The sequence below is a fragment of the Sphaerodactylus townsendi genome, linkage group LG13 (assembly GCF_021028975.2).
Source record: "Sphaerodactylus townsendi isolate TG3544 linkage group LG13, MPM_Stown_v2.3, whole genome shotgun sequence".
Taxonomy (NCBI): Eukaryota; Metazoa; Chordata; class Lepidosauria; order Squamata; family Sphaerodactylidae; genus Sphaerodactylus; species Sphaerodactylus townsendi.
Window position 1 is genome coordinate 9824223 of NC_059437.1, and position 17562 is coordinate 9841784.

Here is a 17562-nt window from a genome sequence, read left to right on the forward strand (position 1 = left end):
TTCCGATGGTGGTGGGATTCAAACAGTGGCGCCGCCGCACACACGCACCTCCAGTCCCTATTGGGCAGGGAGGTTGCCTTAGTAACCCCTTCTCGGCACTCAGAAAAAATTAGTAACCACTTCTAGAAAAGTGGGGAGAACTGGTTGGATCCCACCTCTGCCTTGGGCTGAATCCACCTGATAAAAGGTCCATCTACAAATTTAAATGCTTGAAACATTTTCCCCAGCATTCAGTGAGGTAGGATGATACAAGCAGTGTTCTGTCCCTAACCAAGCTGGTTTGCAACCAGAGTGGGTCAGTCACAGGATGCAGTCCCAGACATGATAATCCTCCTGTAGGAAGCAGAGGTCTTGAAGGTTAGTTCTGTCTGGTTCCAACAGGACGGTCCACCCCTCTCCCTTCCACACACCCTCCCTTTGCAGGTGAAGGGAGTATAGAATGTAGAAATACACTACTAGCACATGAGCCTGTTTTAAACAATTTTGTTTTAAAATACTGCTGTTTAATTTATTGCTGTATAGGTTTTAAGGGATTTAAGTTTTATGTTGTTGATTTGCTGTTCATTAGAACAGCCATATTGTGAGCCGCCTCGAGCCCTTCGGGGATGAGGCGGCCTATAAGTTTAATTAATAAAAATAAATAAATAAGCAAGCAAGCAAGCAAAACGACAATACTTCTTTCGAGGAGTCTTTTTTTATTAAGATAAATCCAGCAAAATTCCTAACAGTGGGTATATTCAGCCAACCTGCCCTTTTTTTTCTAAAAGAATTTTTTTTGTATTTCATTTAAAAACACGATTACACTTTCTCCCCCCCCCCGCCCTCGCCCCCCCAATTATTCTTCTTCTCCAAAATGTGACAAAATAAAACTACATTTGGGATACAACAAGATTTCCAGCTTCTTAGGATTTTTCATGAAAATATCTCACCTTCTTTATAAAAGCAACCCACAGAACCACCGGAATGTCTGACGCAATTGTTTTGTGTTATTTTTTTTTTTTGAGACCTCCCCACATTAAGAAACCGTACAACACGTAACAAGGGTGAAATTAAAATCTGAAGTCTGTCTGACTTACACACAAAGGGATTATATACTGACAGAAGTCAATAGCTACCACCACTGATTCTTTCCAGGTACCATACAATCTATGACAACCACAAATTTTAAAAACAAAAGATTTTTTTTGTTTTGCTTTTTGTTTCAAGTCCCAAGTAACAGAGATGAAGATGTTCCATGATTAAATTCATGCTAAAAAAACCTGCATTTATAAAATAGTTGATAAAAATATTCCTCTCTTAACAATACAGAATGGAGGTATGGATACCGAATGATGGAAATCAACAGGGCAAAGGTTGTCACTCGGACTTGGCTTCCTTTTCGTCGGATTCTTCGGCAGCTGGTGCCTATTCGTGTTGGAGGTGAAAGAAAAGAAAGTGTTTTTTACAAACAGGAACTATCCCATTCTGTTGAGGTGCTGTGTGGTTTCCAGGCTGTATGGCCGTGTTCTAGCGGCATTCTCTCCTGATGTTTCGCCTGCATCTGTGGCTGGCATCTTCAGAGGATCCTCTGAAGATGCCAGCCACAGATGCAGGCAAAACATCAGAACACAGCTGTGCTAGAACACAGCCATACAGCCCGGAAACCACACAGCACCCCAGTGATTCCGGCCGTGAAAGCCTTCGACAATGCATCCCACTCTATTGTTCAGTACAAATAAACCAGAGGATTATGAAGTGAAACATATACCTGGATTGGATCCAATGATCCATCAGATTTTCCCCATGTTTCCTCCCCCTGGAAGCCCTTCCTGACCCTAAGAAATGTCACTCCTGGGTTAGAAGGCTGCAATAGGAATTTTCCCTTGTCAAATTAGCTCCCCACCTCTTGACCCACACAGGTATCAGTCCATGAATGAACTGTCCCAGGGTCAGAAATGGCTACTGAGCGGGGGAGAAATCTGGGAAAGATCCACAGTTCTTGCGTCCACGGATTACTTCCCACATATAGAAACTTGTTTCCCTCTTGCATACGATTTTAAATTCTGTACACACTACTAAAATTGACCCTTTGAAAGAATAGCAGAAATGTATAGTACGTCCACTTCAAATTCATAGAACCAGAACATAGCAGAGAAGCGCGGCTCAACTTGCCTTCTAAGTCACTTAATTGCCAAATGTATTTGCATATATGCAAAACTGAGAACCAAAAGGGATGTAAACTTAGCTTGATTCTCTACCTTTATTAAGATTCTGTTTCCACTGCAGCATGTCAGGTTTAAAAGAAGGCTTAATCCCCCACCCCTCGTATTTTACTTCGGGGGGGGGGGGGGGTTCTTATTTTACTTCTGTGGGGGTGAGTTCTGTCCTCTACCCCATTACATAAAACATGGCTTCTGTCTTCTGCATGGCCTCCAGTTCCAAAATGTTACATCACACTTAACACAGTGATGTTTCAAATGTACAGCAAAAGCACAGTGCAGCATTTTAGGTAGGATTAATCCATGTTTTAATGGTTATTCACGTTGCTGTCTCTCTAGAAGGGAAAGCTACTACATCAAGGAAGAGACAGCTAGTTTTCTACATCTGTAGCTATCGACATGGAAAGGTATTCAAATATAACATCCCTGCATACTAAAATGATACACTCCTGGCACAATTCTAGATTTGTGGCAAATAGCCACTGACGGCTATGAATCTCTCTAGATGGCTATCTTGGCACAGTTGCAGCACAAGATCCTTTCCCCTTATCTATGTTGTGTACTCCAGATAACTTGCTGGGGGGGGGGGGGTGATTTATGAAATCTCTTGCTTAACGTCAGTTGCAGGCAATCCACCCTCATCCCCTGACCTTTGGCATGCACGGCAGATTGAGAAGATGGAGAAGTTAATCTCTTCCCTTTGCCTTGCAGACCCTTGGAAATAATGAGAATCATGCGCTTAGAAACCTTACAGAAAGTGACAAATAATGGGCAGGTTTCAAATCCAGGTAACCAAGAAAGTTGATAGAAAGCCTACCGTGTGTGTGTCAAATGCTACCAAGTCACATCTGACTTACGGCAACCCAGGTGGGATTTTTAAGGCAAGAGACTTTCAGAGGTGGTTTGCCATTGTCTGCCTCCACATCACAACCCTGGTATTCTTTTTTGGGGGAGGGGGGGTGTCTCCCATCCAAATACTATCCAGAGTCAACCCTGCTTGGCTTCTGAGATCTGATGAGATCAGGCTAACCTGGCCCATCCAGGGCAGGGTTAAGCAAAAGAGTTTGTATTTATACCCTGCCTTTCTCTCCTGTAAGGAGACTCAAGGTGACTTACAAACTCCTTTCCCTTCCTCTCCCCACAACAGAAACCTTGTGAGGTAGGTGGGGCTGAGTTCTGAGGGAACTGTGGCTCATTCCGCACATGCAGAATAATGCACTTTCAAACTGCTTACAGTGCTCTTTGAAGCTGTGCGGAATGGCAAAATCCACTTGCAAACAGTTGTGAAAGTGGTTTGAAAACGCATTATTTTGCGAGTGCGCAAGGGGCCTGTGATTAGCCCAAGGTCACCCAGCAAGAAATGTAGGAGTCGGGAAACAAAACGGTTCACCAGATAAGAGCCCACCCTTCATATGGAGGAGCGGGGAATCAAACCCCCAGTTCTCCAGATTAGACTCACCACAGTATAATGAATGAACACTTAAGGATAAATTAGCAAAGCTTTAATACATTACAAAAAGTAAAAACAGTTTAAAAATGGTTATAAGAAAGAAATTTACCATTATAATCAATTTTTGCCATTTGTAATGTATTAAAGTGTTGTCGATTTATTGCATGTAACCCTTAAGTATCAATTCTGGTGTCTGCTTTTTCTCAAGTTTCTGAGGCACCTGGTTCTCCGGGTTGACATTTTTCTTCCCCTTTTTGTTTCGGTTTGCAGGTCTCAAATCCAGCCTCAATCTGTATTCCTCCAAGTTCCAGGGCAGCTGAACTACACATTGCATATAGTAATGAGGGCTCATTCATCCTGCACTAGATAGCTGCCGTATACTCTACCTCGTTAGTTTTGGTATCTCCGTTCTCAGAGTGGTTTTCTTCTTTAGCATCTTCTTGCTTCGTTTCATCTTTTCCTTTGGCTCCTTTCTTCCCTTTTGCTACCTTTTTGTCCTCCTTCTTATCGTTTGCTCCTTTTTCTTTCTGCAACAGCAATCCCATTTAACAAAACAAAAAAAAAAGCAGACTGCACTCAAATGTCAATCCTCAAAGATCAAGATTCTACATTTCAAGGGAGATAATGAAGAGACATAATTTCCACACCAAATTAGAATGTTTTGTGGTGGAAAATGCATATTTGAACAGTAATAAACATTTCTGCTTGGATAACAACAACTCCCTTTTAATGTATTGAGGCCATGTATGCTACTTTAACAAAAAAACTGCAAATATATTTTTAAAATTCCACTGAACCAAAGAGATCATTTCTTCTCTTATTAGGCAAGATAAGCTGAGATCCTTACTGGGATGCAGAAACTGTTTGATGCACTGGTTTCTCCATTGCCCCAAGTACTACAAAAATACTAGGCTAGAACCCACACCCTGCCCATTTACTCTGCTATATTTCAGACAGTGTCACCAGTATGTGTGAAAGGCAGATTTTAAAAAAAGACCTAAACACACAAAGAAACCCCCCATATCAACAGCTCTGTATACATAACCAAAGTGCAGTGAAGAATTAAACCCATAACTGCCTATATTAATTACTGTCTAATGCCAATAAGAGTAAACATGCACTGTTTGCTATGGCAGGTGAGAAAGGCGTCAGAACGAAGCTTGTGCGGTCCCTTGCCTCCCTTGTTGAGGCAATCACTTTGAGTTCTTTGTATAATAAACCTGACAGAAGACATATTTTGTGCTAGGGGGTCTATCGAACACTGGTTGTATGGCTCTGTGTGATGCTCAAAAATGGGGTACCGAGGAAGGTGCGTTTTTGGATATAGCTCCATCTGCAGCAAACAGTGCTTTATGACAACCTATGCCCGTGGTGGCGAACCTTTGGGACTCCAGATGTTATGGACTACAATTCCCATCAGCCCCTGCCCGGACGGCCAATTGGAGCTGGAGCAGGAGCTGATGGGAATTGTAGTCCATAACATCTGGAGTGCCAAAGGTTCGCCAACACTGACCTATGCCTTGAAGCAGACAAACTGATCTGAATCCTAAAGGACAACCAGACAAGATGCCCACGAACACGTGAAGAGAGGGATAGATTGGGTTTATAATGGGAATCGTTGCCCTTTCCCTCCTTTCCTTGCTGTTCTGGATGGCTTCCTATCTAGCCAGGCTCATTTCTGGCACAAGAGCCAGGGTGGGAGAAAAACCTTTTTAAGCAGCAGAATGTTATTTTGTTCTGGTTAATATATCTGTCTCCTATTTTATATGTAAATCGGCAGATCTCTGAATTAACACACGTGGATATCTGTTCCTGTCCCAGCTAGTGTGATTCTCCCCCCAGTGTAAACCAGAAATAAGGGACACAAGCATCCAAACACCCGTTGAAAGTTCCATGCGATTTTTTTTGTATTTTTCACCCGAGCAAGCGTTCAGCTCAGGGAAACATCTTCAGCGCAGCACAAACAACATCGCCTACAGAACCTTTTTTCTACAGAAACAAGGGTCAAGGCAGCTCTCTCTCACAAAAAATTGTCAATAGAAAACAATTTGTTTTAACCGTGGGTTGTCAGATAATAAACTAACAGCAAAGATCAGCAGGATCACATTAATCAGGTGCCAAGGGCCGAAAACAGAACAAAAATGCTTGTTCTGCTTTTTTGAACACAAAAAGGAATAAGCAGTCCTTTTAGGAGTGAATTGCGGACACAAAAAGGACGCTGCAGGTAGCAATGGTACGCACGCTTTGCTACCAAGCAGATTTCAGCTAGGATGAACATATTAATTTTAGGGTAAAGAGGACGAAATCAGAATGCCACCTAAGTCACAACTTTTTCCCTGGGTCCTCCCACGTCTACCTATTCCCTTGTTACTTAGGTTGGTTTTCCTCCTCATCTCTCAAAGTAACCTACACACAGCAAATGGCTTAGAAGGAAAATGGATACTGTCAAAATAAAAATTATGTTTATTTTAACCATCTACCAAATATTTTTCCTGGGAAAGAATGAATGACTTGTATGGATAAACAAGCACAATGTTGGCTACTTACCATATATACTCATGTATAAGTCGAATTTTTCAGCACATTTTTAATGCTGAAAAAGCTCCCCTCGACTTATATGCGGGTCATTAAATTTTTTTTGTGTTTTTACTTTGCCGGCCAGCAGGGGGCGCAGTTTCTATGCTAGTGGCACCAAAATTTCAGGGTACCCTCAGAAGACACTCCTGATGATACCAGCCAAGTTTGGTAAAGTTTGGTTCAAGGGGTCCAAAGTTATGGACCCCCAAATGAGGTGCCCCCATTCCCCATTGTTTTCAATGGCAGCTATTAGTAGATGGGGCTACCCTTTTGAGGGTCCATAACTTTGGACCCTCTGAACCAAACTTCACCAAACCTGGCTGGTCTCATCAGGAGAGTCTCTTTATGCTACCAGCCAGGTTTGGTGAAGTTTGGGTCAGGGGATCCTAAGTTATTGACCCCCAAAGGGGATGCCCCATCCCCATTGTTTACAATGGAAGCTAATAGTAGATTTTCCATTTCTGATAATATCCCTCTTAAAATCTAAGTTGGGTTACATTTGGACATACAGATGATGATGAGGAATCCAGTTTTGGAGGATTTTAACTCTTGTGTTTTAGCTTGGTTGCTGGTTGAGCTAAGGTTTTTGTACTTTTAAAGTTATTGTTGATACCATATTGTTCTTGTTGACCCTCTTTTCCACTTACAGAGCCAGTTTACTGTTTTTCTTTGAAATAAATATTCAAAAACATTTAACCTACTGATGCCTCAATTGATGTAATTTTATTGGCATCTATTTTTATTTTTGAAATTTACCAGCAGCTGCTGCATTTCCCACCCTCGACTTAATACGCGAGTCAATACGTTTTCCCAGTTTTTTGTGGTAAAATTAGGTGCCTCGACTTATATGCGGGTCGACTTATACGCGAGTATATACGGTATTATGTTTTAAGACCAAACAATGGCAACGTATGGTCTTCAGCTTTTATTTAGAGAAATGTGGTTTTTTTTACCTTGGGCGCTGCCTTTTTCGGCTTTGGCTCTGGTTTAGGTGGAGCAGGTTTCTGAAAGATAAGCAAACAGGTATATGAGGAATGTCATATCAGAACACGGTTGTTTTTTTAAAGTACAGAACAGATATCGACCTGAGCACAATCCACCTGAAATGAACGTTGTCCAAGATTAGGTGTGGTCTTCTGCAACACCCACTGAATTCAACAAGTACTGTGCAAACCGAGTGACCAGCAAACTAACTCTTACTTTTCTTGCAGTCAGTAGATCCTCCGTTTCGATGAGCCCGAGAGCACTTTTAGAATTTTGAGAAAGCATCATGGATGCCATCACAAAATGGCTGCCCCACCCCTAACCCCTCCCATGCAGTTTAAAAAAATGAAAGTTTAAGTAAAACGTTCACATGCAAAAATGAAAGATCATAGGCTTTATAGGAAGCAAAGCAAATTTTCAGGTAATTATATATATTACCTGTATTTTCTGATATTTATTCAAGTGAAATAAACTAGAAAGTTCCTCAGTTGCTATGCTTTGGCTCTGTTTTTAGGATCAGGGGCTCTGATATTGAGGAGTCCCTACAATGAACGTCATTTTGTGTAAGGGAGTGTCAGTAAAGGTGTTTCATGTAGCAGGTGCCTTTCTCTACCAGATACAGAAATGACATATGGGGTGTTAAAAGCAGAGAGAAAAACAAACAGAGAAAGGGGAAGAAAAGGGATTGTGAGAGGGGTCACAGGAAAGGGTAGAAAGGAGACAGTATGAACAGGATAAAGAAAACAAGTTATAAAGAGAAAGGATAGTGGAGGTATAATAAAACACTAAGGTTTCTACATCACAGGGCTCCACATTGGGGATTGCTCCAATAGATCTTGGGCTCAACTTGGCAATCTAAATGCACCAAGACTGTGCCAGTGGGCATCATGGCATAATCCAGAACATGGATTTTGTACTCGGTTTGCTGAATTCTGTCCCACTTTTCACAACCCTAGCCACAAAGATGCAAGAGAAATAATAATAGCTGATTTCTACACTGCAACACATACATTATCTCAATCTGTCCCGCAAGAACCCTGTAAATGAGATCAGTATTATCCCCGCACTGCAAATGGGGAACTCGGCCAGTGTGGCCTGCCACATTATAAAGCCGACTAAACAGTAGCCAGAACTGAACGCCCCCACTGCCGTCTTCCTCTCTTTCCACAAAGTCCAAATGTACCAACTCCATTTGTCCTAATGTTATTACTTTGTGCATTTTTCAGGCCCAATTCCATAGGGGATGTACAAGTGTAAAGATAAGACAAGGCGTACTTAGATGGAGGAGAGACTCGATGTGGGGTTGCCATTTTTGGCAGCAGCCCAGCGTTTTTTAAAATGTGTGCTCCTGTCTCTAGGTCACCTTCTGAGGTGACAGCTGAGATGAGATTTGGACAGGAGCTTCCACTCTTAAGCACTACACCACATGACACCCGTTCTCACTCCTCCAAAGTAATAAGGCTCCCTGTTTTAAGATGCTGTTAGAAGCTCCTAGCACGAAGGCACTCAAGTCATCGGCACCATCCAAATGGAAGGATTGGAGCATCTTCCTTATGAGGAGAGGCTGCAGCGTTTGGGACTCTTTAGTTTGGAGAGGAGACATCTGAGGGGGGATATGATTGAAGTCTATAAAATTATGCATGGGGTAGAAAATGTTGACAGAGAAAAATTTTTCTCTCTTTCTCACAATACTAGAACCAGGGGGCATTCATTGAAAATGCTGGGGGGAAGAATTAGGACTAATAAAAGGAGACACTTCTTCACGCAACGTGTGATTGGTGTTTGGAATATGCTGCCACAGGAGGTGGTGATGGCCACTAACCTGGATAGCTTTAAAAAGGGCTTGGACAGATTTATGGAGAAGTCGATCTATGGCTACCCATCTTGATCCTCCTTGATCTCAGATTGCAAATGCCTTAGCAGACCAGGTGCTCGGGAGAAGCAGCAGAAGGCCACTGCTTTCACCTCCTGCATGTGAGCTCCCAAAGGCACCTGGTGGGCCACTGCGAGTAGCAGAGTGCTGGACTAGATGGACTCTGGTCTGATCCAGCAGGCTAGTTCTTATGTTCTTATGAAACGTTAACACTGAAGAAAAGAACCCGGAGAGCTACTTACAGCGGATAACCTAGCCGATCGTCTCTTTGGCTGTGAAAAAAAACAACAACACACCATTAGTCATGCCATTAAATGTGAAAGCAAAGAAAAAATCAACATCAGAAAGTTGCCTGCAAATTTACTTGAGCAAACGTCTCACTAAATTCACCAAAGCTTAGTTCAAAGCGAACATCTACGGCAGGGGTGTCCAACTCAGGCGCTTCAGATGTTCATGGACTACAATTCCCATCAGCCTCTGCTGGCTTGGCCAATTGGCTGATGGGAATTGTAGACGATGAACATCTGAAGCGCCTGAGTTGGACACCTCTGACCTACAGGACTGGGCTGCTTTGTAGTGCAAAGGGCAAAAGTTATAACTCAGTGTGTGCAAAGACGGCCCAGAACTGCGTGCCATTTAGGACAAAGAAAGTGTTGCCGCTTCCCTAATTTCGGCAAGTTCACGTGTAGCAGCCATCTAGCAGTCTGTTCCACACAAGTGTATCCTCAGTATAAATCAGCCTCCCAGGGGATGACAGACAGCCCCGCTCTCAAAAAGAAGAAGAAGAAGAGTTTGGATTAATACCCCCCCTTTCTCTCCTGCAGGAGACTCAAAGGGGCTTACAATCTCCTTGCCCTTCCCCCCTCACAACAAACACCCTGTGAGGTAGGTGGGGCTGAGAGAGCTCCGAGAAGCTGTGACTAGCCCAAGGTCACCCAGCTGGCATGTGTGGGAGTGCCCAGGCTAATCTGAATTCCCCAGATCAGCCTCCACAGCTCAGGCGGCAGAGCGGGGAATCAAACCCGGTTCCTCCAGATTAGATACACGAGCTCTTAACCTCCTACGCCACTGCTGCTTCTTGTATCTTAAAAAGCTGTTGGTACACTGGGAATGAACAGACAGGTGGGTGCTGGTTGCATCTTTGACATTTTAGACTAGCTCCCCACCCCCCAGTACTCCCTTGACCATATGTGGACTGCATAATGTACAAGAATCTACGCTAGCCCTGAGCCACAATCAGTAGCCATTTTAAAGGCAGCTGGACCTTGACAGTGATCTGTTTCAGCAATGGACTGTCACTGATGGCGTACAACTGTTGTAGGCATACAACTGAGCTTCTGCTCAGGCCTAGCTGAAAAATAGCTACAGACACTTTTCAGGCCCTTCTAACTATTATGTGGGAAAGCACCAGCAGGTTTCAGGCTAATGCCAGCCAAGGAATCGCTGTTCCAGCCAGTGAAAACTCTCTAAGACTGCAACACTTGAGCTACTGTGCTGCATTTATTTGTTATTTTATTACTATTGTATTATTGGGTGCTGTGTGGTTTCCGGGCTGTATGGCCGTGTTCTAGAAGCATTCTCTCCTGACGTTTCGCCTGCATCTGTGGCTGGCATCTTCAGAGGATCTGATGTTGGGAAAGCAAGTGGAGTATATATACCTGTTGGGAGTGTCCAGGGTGGGTGAAGAAACACTCCAACAGGTATATATACTCCAACAGGTGTATACTCCACTTGCTTTTCCAACATCAGATCCTCTGAAGATGCCAGCCACAGATGCCGGCGAAACGTCAGGAGAGAATGCTGCTAGAACACGGCCATACAGCCCAGAAACCACACAGCACCCAAGTGATTCCGGCCATGAAAGCCTTTGACAATATATTGTATTGTTGTTATTGCACTGTAAAAATATTAACTACTATTTCTTTACGTCTTTCCGCCAATTAGAAACAGAATAAAACTTAACTGTATGAAATAAGTTACGATAAAGTTTAAATAAATAAAACACAGCATTTACAGTGGTACAAGATTCACTGAAGAAATAACAAGTTGTCAGGCTTTAAGAATTATCACACTATTGGACAACCTGGACCGTAATTGGAGAGTTCCCACAGGAAACTTTTTAATCAACTCCTCTTCACGATTAATATGGACTCTTTCTATCAAAGGTTCAACAATCTTTGTGCGAGCTGTTTTATAAAAAGAAAATCTGAAAAATACATGGTTGCGTGATTGTATTTTATTGTATTTTGTAAACCACCTTGAATATGATCATAGTATCTATATGACTATAGGAAAGTGGGGTATAAAATGCCACCTCACTGGACACTCACCAACCAAACTTACTCCCAGGTAAAGGGTCATAACCAGCCAGCCTAGATGTGTGGGAGGGGTGCCTTTCCATTCCCTCCCCCCAAGGAATGCGGGCACACACATCACTGACATCGCACAGTATCAGGCTGCGTGTTTGCATGAGCACGTACTGCTGGCCTCTGCAATTGATTTGCTGCTACTGTTCCTTTCCCATTTCACCACAATAAGCCACAGCAACGCGTGGCCGGGCCACGCTAGTTAATAGATTGCCGCAGCTCACCCTACAGGTGGACTCCACTGAAACTATTCAGCATGCTGTACTTTATTGTCCTTTGTGTCTTGAGATCTGAGCAAAGTCCTATGCTAGTACATAGGGCAGGACTTCCCAATTCTGTTACGCTGATTTTTTTAAAAATAATTCCAATCTTGAATTAAGCAAGAAGATAGCCAGATTTCTGGAAGAAGCCATAAATCTGCATCATGCTTATAATGGAAGATAAATTGTGGTATTAAAAATGCTTTTTGTTAAAAAATAGGCCATTCTTACTTTGTTCATACTTAATTTTAAATCTCAGAATTTTACTATATTATGCTATGAGTTTCTACCGTGTTTTCCCGAAAATAAGACAGTGTCTTATATTAATTTTTGCTCCCAAAGATGCGCTATGTCTTATTTTCAGGGGATGTCTTATTTTTTTGTGTTCTGTTCGTCAGGCATGCTTCCAAACAAAAACTTTGCTACATCTTACCTTTGGGGGATGCCTTATATTTCGCACTGCAGCAAAACTTCTACTACGTCTTATTTTCAAGGGATGTCTTATATTTGGGGAAACAGGGTATGTCAGTAAAGGCCTACAGTATGCTGCAGAATTTTTAAAGCAGTTTCTGCTTTGTGAATGGACCATATAGTGGTTAATCTCCTTCAAGGTGGGTGGTAAGTGGAGAAGAGCGGGGATGAATGTTTTATAATGATATCATGTAAACAAACTTACCTCCTCCTTTACCTCACCTTCAGCTGCAGCCTGTTGTAAAAAAAAACAAAGCACATACAAAATGTCAATATTTGCATTTGTGGCTTCCCCCTAAAAGAAAATGGATGCCACACACCTGCAAATAAGTCTCTATGTGCCTAGTACATCAGTCAAAATAGAGACAAGTTCGGTAGCCACTATTTTCAGTCTTACGTGCCCACCTACTGTGCAATGTCACGGCCAACTCAGCCTGTGCGCAACTTTAGAGGGTCACAGCAAAGTAAACTGCTAACTGATCGCTGACAGCTTGCATTTCTTCTTGTGCCAGTTTGCAATTCCTCAACTGCATTTTTGAGGCATTTTTGCTTTGAGTGACACCAACAGTCATTCCTGCCCTTGCATGTCTTCTGCAAGATGCTTGCAAAAGTAAGTTTTTTTTTAAAAAAAAAAGCCTTGCTCCTCCCCCTGCCAACTGAAAATTGGCTGCTTTGAGACATTCCAGGCAGACCTCCCAAGTGCCATACCAAAGACTACAACTCCCACAATGCCCCGCCAGCTAATTTGTTCTGTTTTACGTCCTGGCGTCGGAAAGCCACCCCAGCCCTTTTTTTTTTTCAAAAAAAAATCCCAGTTCCCGCCAAATTACCTACAAGGTCGCGAGAAGCTTTGAATTGGGGAGGGGGGGGGGGATGCTTTCACCCTGGCTCGATCCAGAAAGGAATTAAGCCAAATTAGATGGGTGGTAATGGGGGGGAGGGTGGAGCGGGGGGGGGGGGGGGGAGCAGAGCTGGGGGAGGGGAAAGCCAGGTTGCATAAGCGCCGCTTTGTGAGGGCAGCTCGAGCGCCAAACCGCTCTGCAAAGCGAACCGCTGCAGGATTTAATTTTTGCAGCAATCGAATGCATCGAACTAAAGAGATTAATCTGCAGCTATATTTAACGACCTCTTATTTGCAACGTGCAAGAAACCGTTTATTTGCAAAAAAAAAGAGGCCGAGGTTTTTTTCTTTAAAATATTATTAACTAGCCCCCATCTCCCCCGGTGAAAGTTGCATTCCGCCTGCTGGGACCCCCGCGCGCTCCCCGCCGCCCCTTCCCCGCGTTGCAAGGGCAGTTTCCCAACTCTGCGCCGCCTAATGGCTCCGGATTTCCATTGCACAACCATCTGGCATGCCAAGAAGTAGGAGGAAGGACGCACACACACACGCACAAAAAAAGAACAAAGGCAAACGCAGGGGAAGGAGAGCCGCTTGGGGGCCAAAGCTTGCAAAGCAACGCGCCCCCTCCGCCAAGCCTGTCGATCCCCTCGGCAGTTAAGCCCTGGGCTGGGGGGAGAGCAACCTGCCGGGCTCCTTGTGCGAGGGCGGGCGCTAGGCGAGCTCCATAAGGGCACCAGCAGCCAGCACCATGGCTGTGGGCGACCCAGCATGGAGACGGCCAGCAGCAGCCGCTCTCCGAGCCCGGCAACTCAACTCCGATCGGGGGGAGCCCGCGGCCGGCCCCGATCCCTCTTCCCGAGCGTCTCCCAGCAGCATCGGCTCCGCTTTACGGCTTCCACCGACATCTTAAAATGCAAAACGCACCGACTGTGCACCGAGACCAAGCAAGCGCGCGCGCGCGCAAAAAAATGCAAGACATGTTTATCTCCCCCCCCCCCTTCGCCTCCCCAGCAAACGGGCTGCACGTTCTGGCCTCCCTCCATTGCACCCCCCCCCCCCAAAAAAAAAATCCCACATTTTTTTCTTTGCTTACCTTTCTTTTGGGCATAGTTGAACCTGAATAGCTGTTTGCAAAACAAGAGAGAGGGGGTGTGTTTAAAAATATTTAACCCAGACACCCCTCCCCCCCAAAAAGGCAAAGCGCCACGCGCAAAATTAACAAAACACCCAACAAACCCTCTTTGCAAAAGGCTTTGCTTTTAAAAGGAAAAAAAGATCTCCCCTTAAATGCTATATTTTTTTGAAAAAATGAATTAATTGTAGCAGAAACTGAACCCAAAAAAAATTTCCCCCCCTCTTTATTGCAAACAGTAAAATACACCAACACTCAACCAAACTGCATGAATGGGGAGCGTGAGATGGGTCCGGTTGGTGACTGACGCGTCCCCGGACCAATGAGAGAGCCAGGCCAGAGCGGGAGAAGGCGGTGGTTGCGGGGCTCGGACGAGAGGCGGGGCCGGACTCTTAGCGCGAGAAAGGCGCCCGCGCACCTCCAGCCAGACGCACGCCGGGCGCTTGCGCCGTCTGCGTAAAACTCTTCCTGAATAGCGCCCCCCTTCCCCGGCCTGATGGCGGAGACAACGCAGTGGCGCCTCTCAGCCAGCTTTGGCTGCGTCCGGGCCTTGGTGGCTGGGAGTCCACGAACGCCCTTGGGTGCAAGCCACCCGGCAGAGGCCAAGGGCGCCTGTTGCAAACGTGCTCGGGCCCCTCGCCTCGCCGTGCGTTGCGAATGCTTTGCAACAGCTCCGGGCTCCTCGCGGAGGCTGGGAGCAGAAAGTTCCCTGCAAAGTTGCCCCAGGCGGGCGGTGCGAGCCTTTCTCCTTCCAGAGCCACCAGCAACATGGCTGCCCTGGCACCTTCCTGCCTTCCCGCTGCAAGGGGAGTGGGGGAGGAGGAAGGGTGCAGCTTGGGGGGGGGGGGGGGGGGAATGCAGGGGCCTCGTCTCGCTCCCGCCCTGGGAATGGGGAAGGAGCGGGCGAAGACCTCGCTGGAGGGCTGGGAGCTGTATTATAGCAGACTGGGATATACATTATGGCATACGCGGAATCATGGCTGCAGGCGTCCTCTCCACCTTTCTCCAGCCCCAGTTAATCGGTGCAGACTTTCCTTTAAAAAAAAACCCAAACACTTGAGCTGCAGGAACGGATTCTGCAAGGCTGGAGTACATCAGCAGTCTCACCTTCAAGGTGTTTACCTAGAAATTGGAATTCACGCCTATACAAGTGTGCTCAAACTTGCCACCTGCCTTTCAAGGAAATGGGTTTGGGGTTGGAGGAATGACAGGAAGTTTTGCTCTTGGGCCAATTGATAGGTGCAGATTTTCCTTTTAAAAAAATAAAATAAAACTTGGGCTGCACCAACGGATTCTCCAAGGCTCGATTACATCGGCAGCCTCGCCTTAAGGGTGTTTACCCAGAAATTAGGATTCTGTCAGGATGACAGCTACGGGGGTTGGGCTGCTTGGGGAACTGTGACTTCCAGCTATGCACTGCTTTTGCTACTCTGCCTTTCCCCACAGCTGGCTGATCAAGTAACCTTGAATGTCTGGAGATGTTGCGGGGAACTGTTCTGTTGAGGGTTTCACGTGTGTGGGGTGGGGGGGGGGGATGAAAAGTGCAATCCATAATAGCACTGGTCTAAGAGCTTGAGCTTCAGAAGAGTCTTCTGTTGGGTGCTGTGTGGTTTCCGGACTGTATGGCCGTGTTCTAGCAGCATTCTCTCCTGACGTTTGGCCTGCATCTGTGGCTGGCATCTTCAGAGGATCCCCTGAAGATGCCAGCCACAGATGCAGGCCAAACGTCAGGAGAGAATGCTGCTAGAAGGAGGAGCAGCAGTGGCATAGGAGGTTAAGAGCTCTTGTGTCTAATCTGGAGGAACTGGGTTTGATTCTCAGCTCTGCCGCTTGAGTTGTGGAGGCTTATCTGGGGAATTCAGATTAGCCTGTGTACTCCCACACACGCCAGCTGGGTGACCTTGGGCTAGTCACAGCTTTTCAGAGCTCTCTCAGCCCCACCCACCTCACAGGGTGTTTGTTGTGAGGGGGGAAGGGCAAGGAGATTGTAAACCCCTTTGAATCTCCTCCAGGAGAGAAAGGGGGGATATAAATCCAAATTCTTCTTCTTCTCTTCTAGAACACGGCCATACAGCCCGGAAACCACACAGCACCCCAGTGATTCCGTCCGTGAAAGCCTTCGACAATACAGTCTTCTGTTGCTTTCCTGTCACTTGCAATAAAATCTGAAATTTTTGAAGTCTGCCTGGTTCATTGTCAATGCAGGGGAGTCCTGACATTAAGACTGTTCTCTATCAGTGCTACACTTCATGTACCTGTCGTCTACTGAAGTTGTGCATGTTTTATCCGCAATACTAGCTTTTATTCAAGGACTAATTGGGGAATATATGCCTATGTTTCCTAGCAAGATTATGGAACAAAGGATCTCTGAAATGCTGGATGGGGAGGATGAAGCTTTGAAGTCTGACACGGCTTCGGCTGCCCCCCTGATAGAACAGTCTGCATCCCGCCGAAGTGCCTTTGGATTCGGTGTGGGGCCGTCTGCTTGTTAATCTTCTCTTAGGCGCAGAGAAGGACTTGGCGTGGGGGGCCAACAGGAGGATCTCAGATCTGTGCAGTGGACGGTTGGTAGCAGGGAAGTCCCTGTGGATTGGGACTCTCTCCCAAGAGACCGACCTGTGGATTACAAACAACCTGTGGACTACAAATCGTTGTACCCTGGCAGGACCGGCTGACCTCCACGGTGGTGGGGCCCTGAGGAATTAGGTGCCCACCCACAGTCCTACTGGGCAGAATGGGCCCGCCTGAACGAGGATCGGGCCCAGCAAGAGCATTGGCGTCAGGGGCGTAACGAGGCAGCCCTGGGCAAACTGTAGCCCTGGGCAAAACCTGAGTTGGATATGCCCCCCCCCATTGGTGCCCCATCCCCCATTCTTTGCTAAGGAGATAGGGGCTAACATTTTGAGGGTCCATAATTTTGGACCCCCTGAACCAAACTGCACCAAACCTTGGGGGTGCCATCATGACAGTCTCCAGATGATACCCTGAAATTTTTGTGCTGATATGTCCAGGAATGCCCTCCCTGCAAGAACATCCCGAAATTTGCCCAAGAATCTTTGTTCTGCATTGAGTTTTCTGCATTGCTGTCAATGGGGGTTGCAGGCTGGGGGGGGGGGCACATTTCTGAAGGCACAGTCTCAAAACTTTCAGGGTCTCATCAGGAGACTGCCCTAATGATACCCCCCAGGTTTGGTGCAGTTTGGTTCAGGGGGGCCAAAGTTATGGACCCTCAAAACTGTAGCCCCCATCTCCTATTAGCTCCCATTGGAAACAATGGGGGATAGGTGCACCCCTTTTGGGAGTCCATAACTCTGAACTCCCTGAACCAAACCTCGCCAATCTTGGGGGGTATCATAAGGACAGTCTCCTGATGATACGCTGCAATTTTGGTGCCGCTACCCTAAAAACCG

At 45.7% G+C, this 17562-nt stretch overlaps 1 protein-coding gene across 2 annotated transcripts; it reads right to left on the reverse strand.

The window, feature by feature from the left end:
• Positions 1–675: 675 nt before the first annotated feature.
• On the reverse strand, positions 676–14658 carry HMGN5 (high mobility group nucleosome binding domain 5). Of its 2 annotated transcripts, none has more exons than XM_048514364.1 (7): positions 14413–14658; positions 14114–14144; positions 12385–12414; positions 9325–9354; positions 7179–7229; positions 4035–4175; positions 676–1404 (listed from the first exon to the last, which is right to left on the reverse strand). In XM_048514364.1, the coding sequence occupies exons 2-7, from the start codon at positions 14126–14128 to the stop codon at positions 1357–1359; spliced, it is 315 nt and encodes a 104-aa protein (XP_048370321.1). In that variant the 5' UTR covers positions 14129–14144; positions 14413–14658; the 3' UTR covers positions 676–1356. The 2 variants fall into 2 exon arrangements, with proteins under 2 accessions (XP_048370321.1, XP_048370320.1); XM_048514363.1 differs by having other exon boundaries at positions 14406–14658.
• Between the last annotated feature and the right edge of the window lie 2904 nt (positions 14659–17562).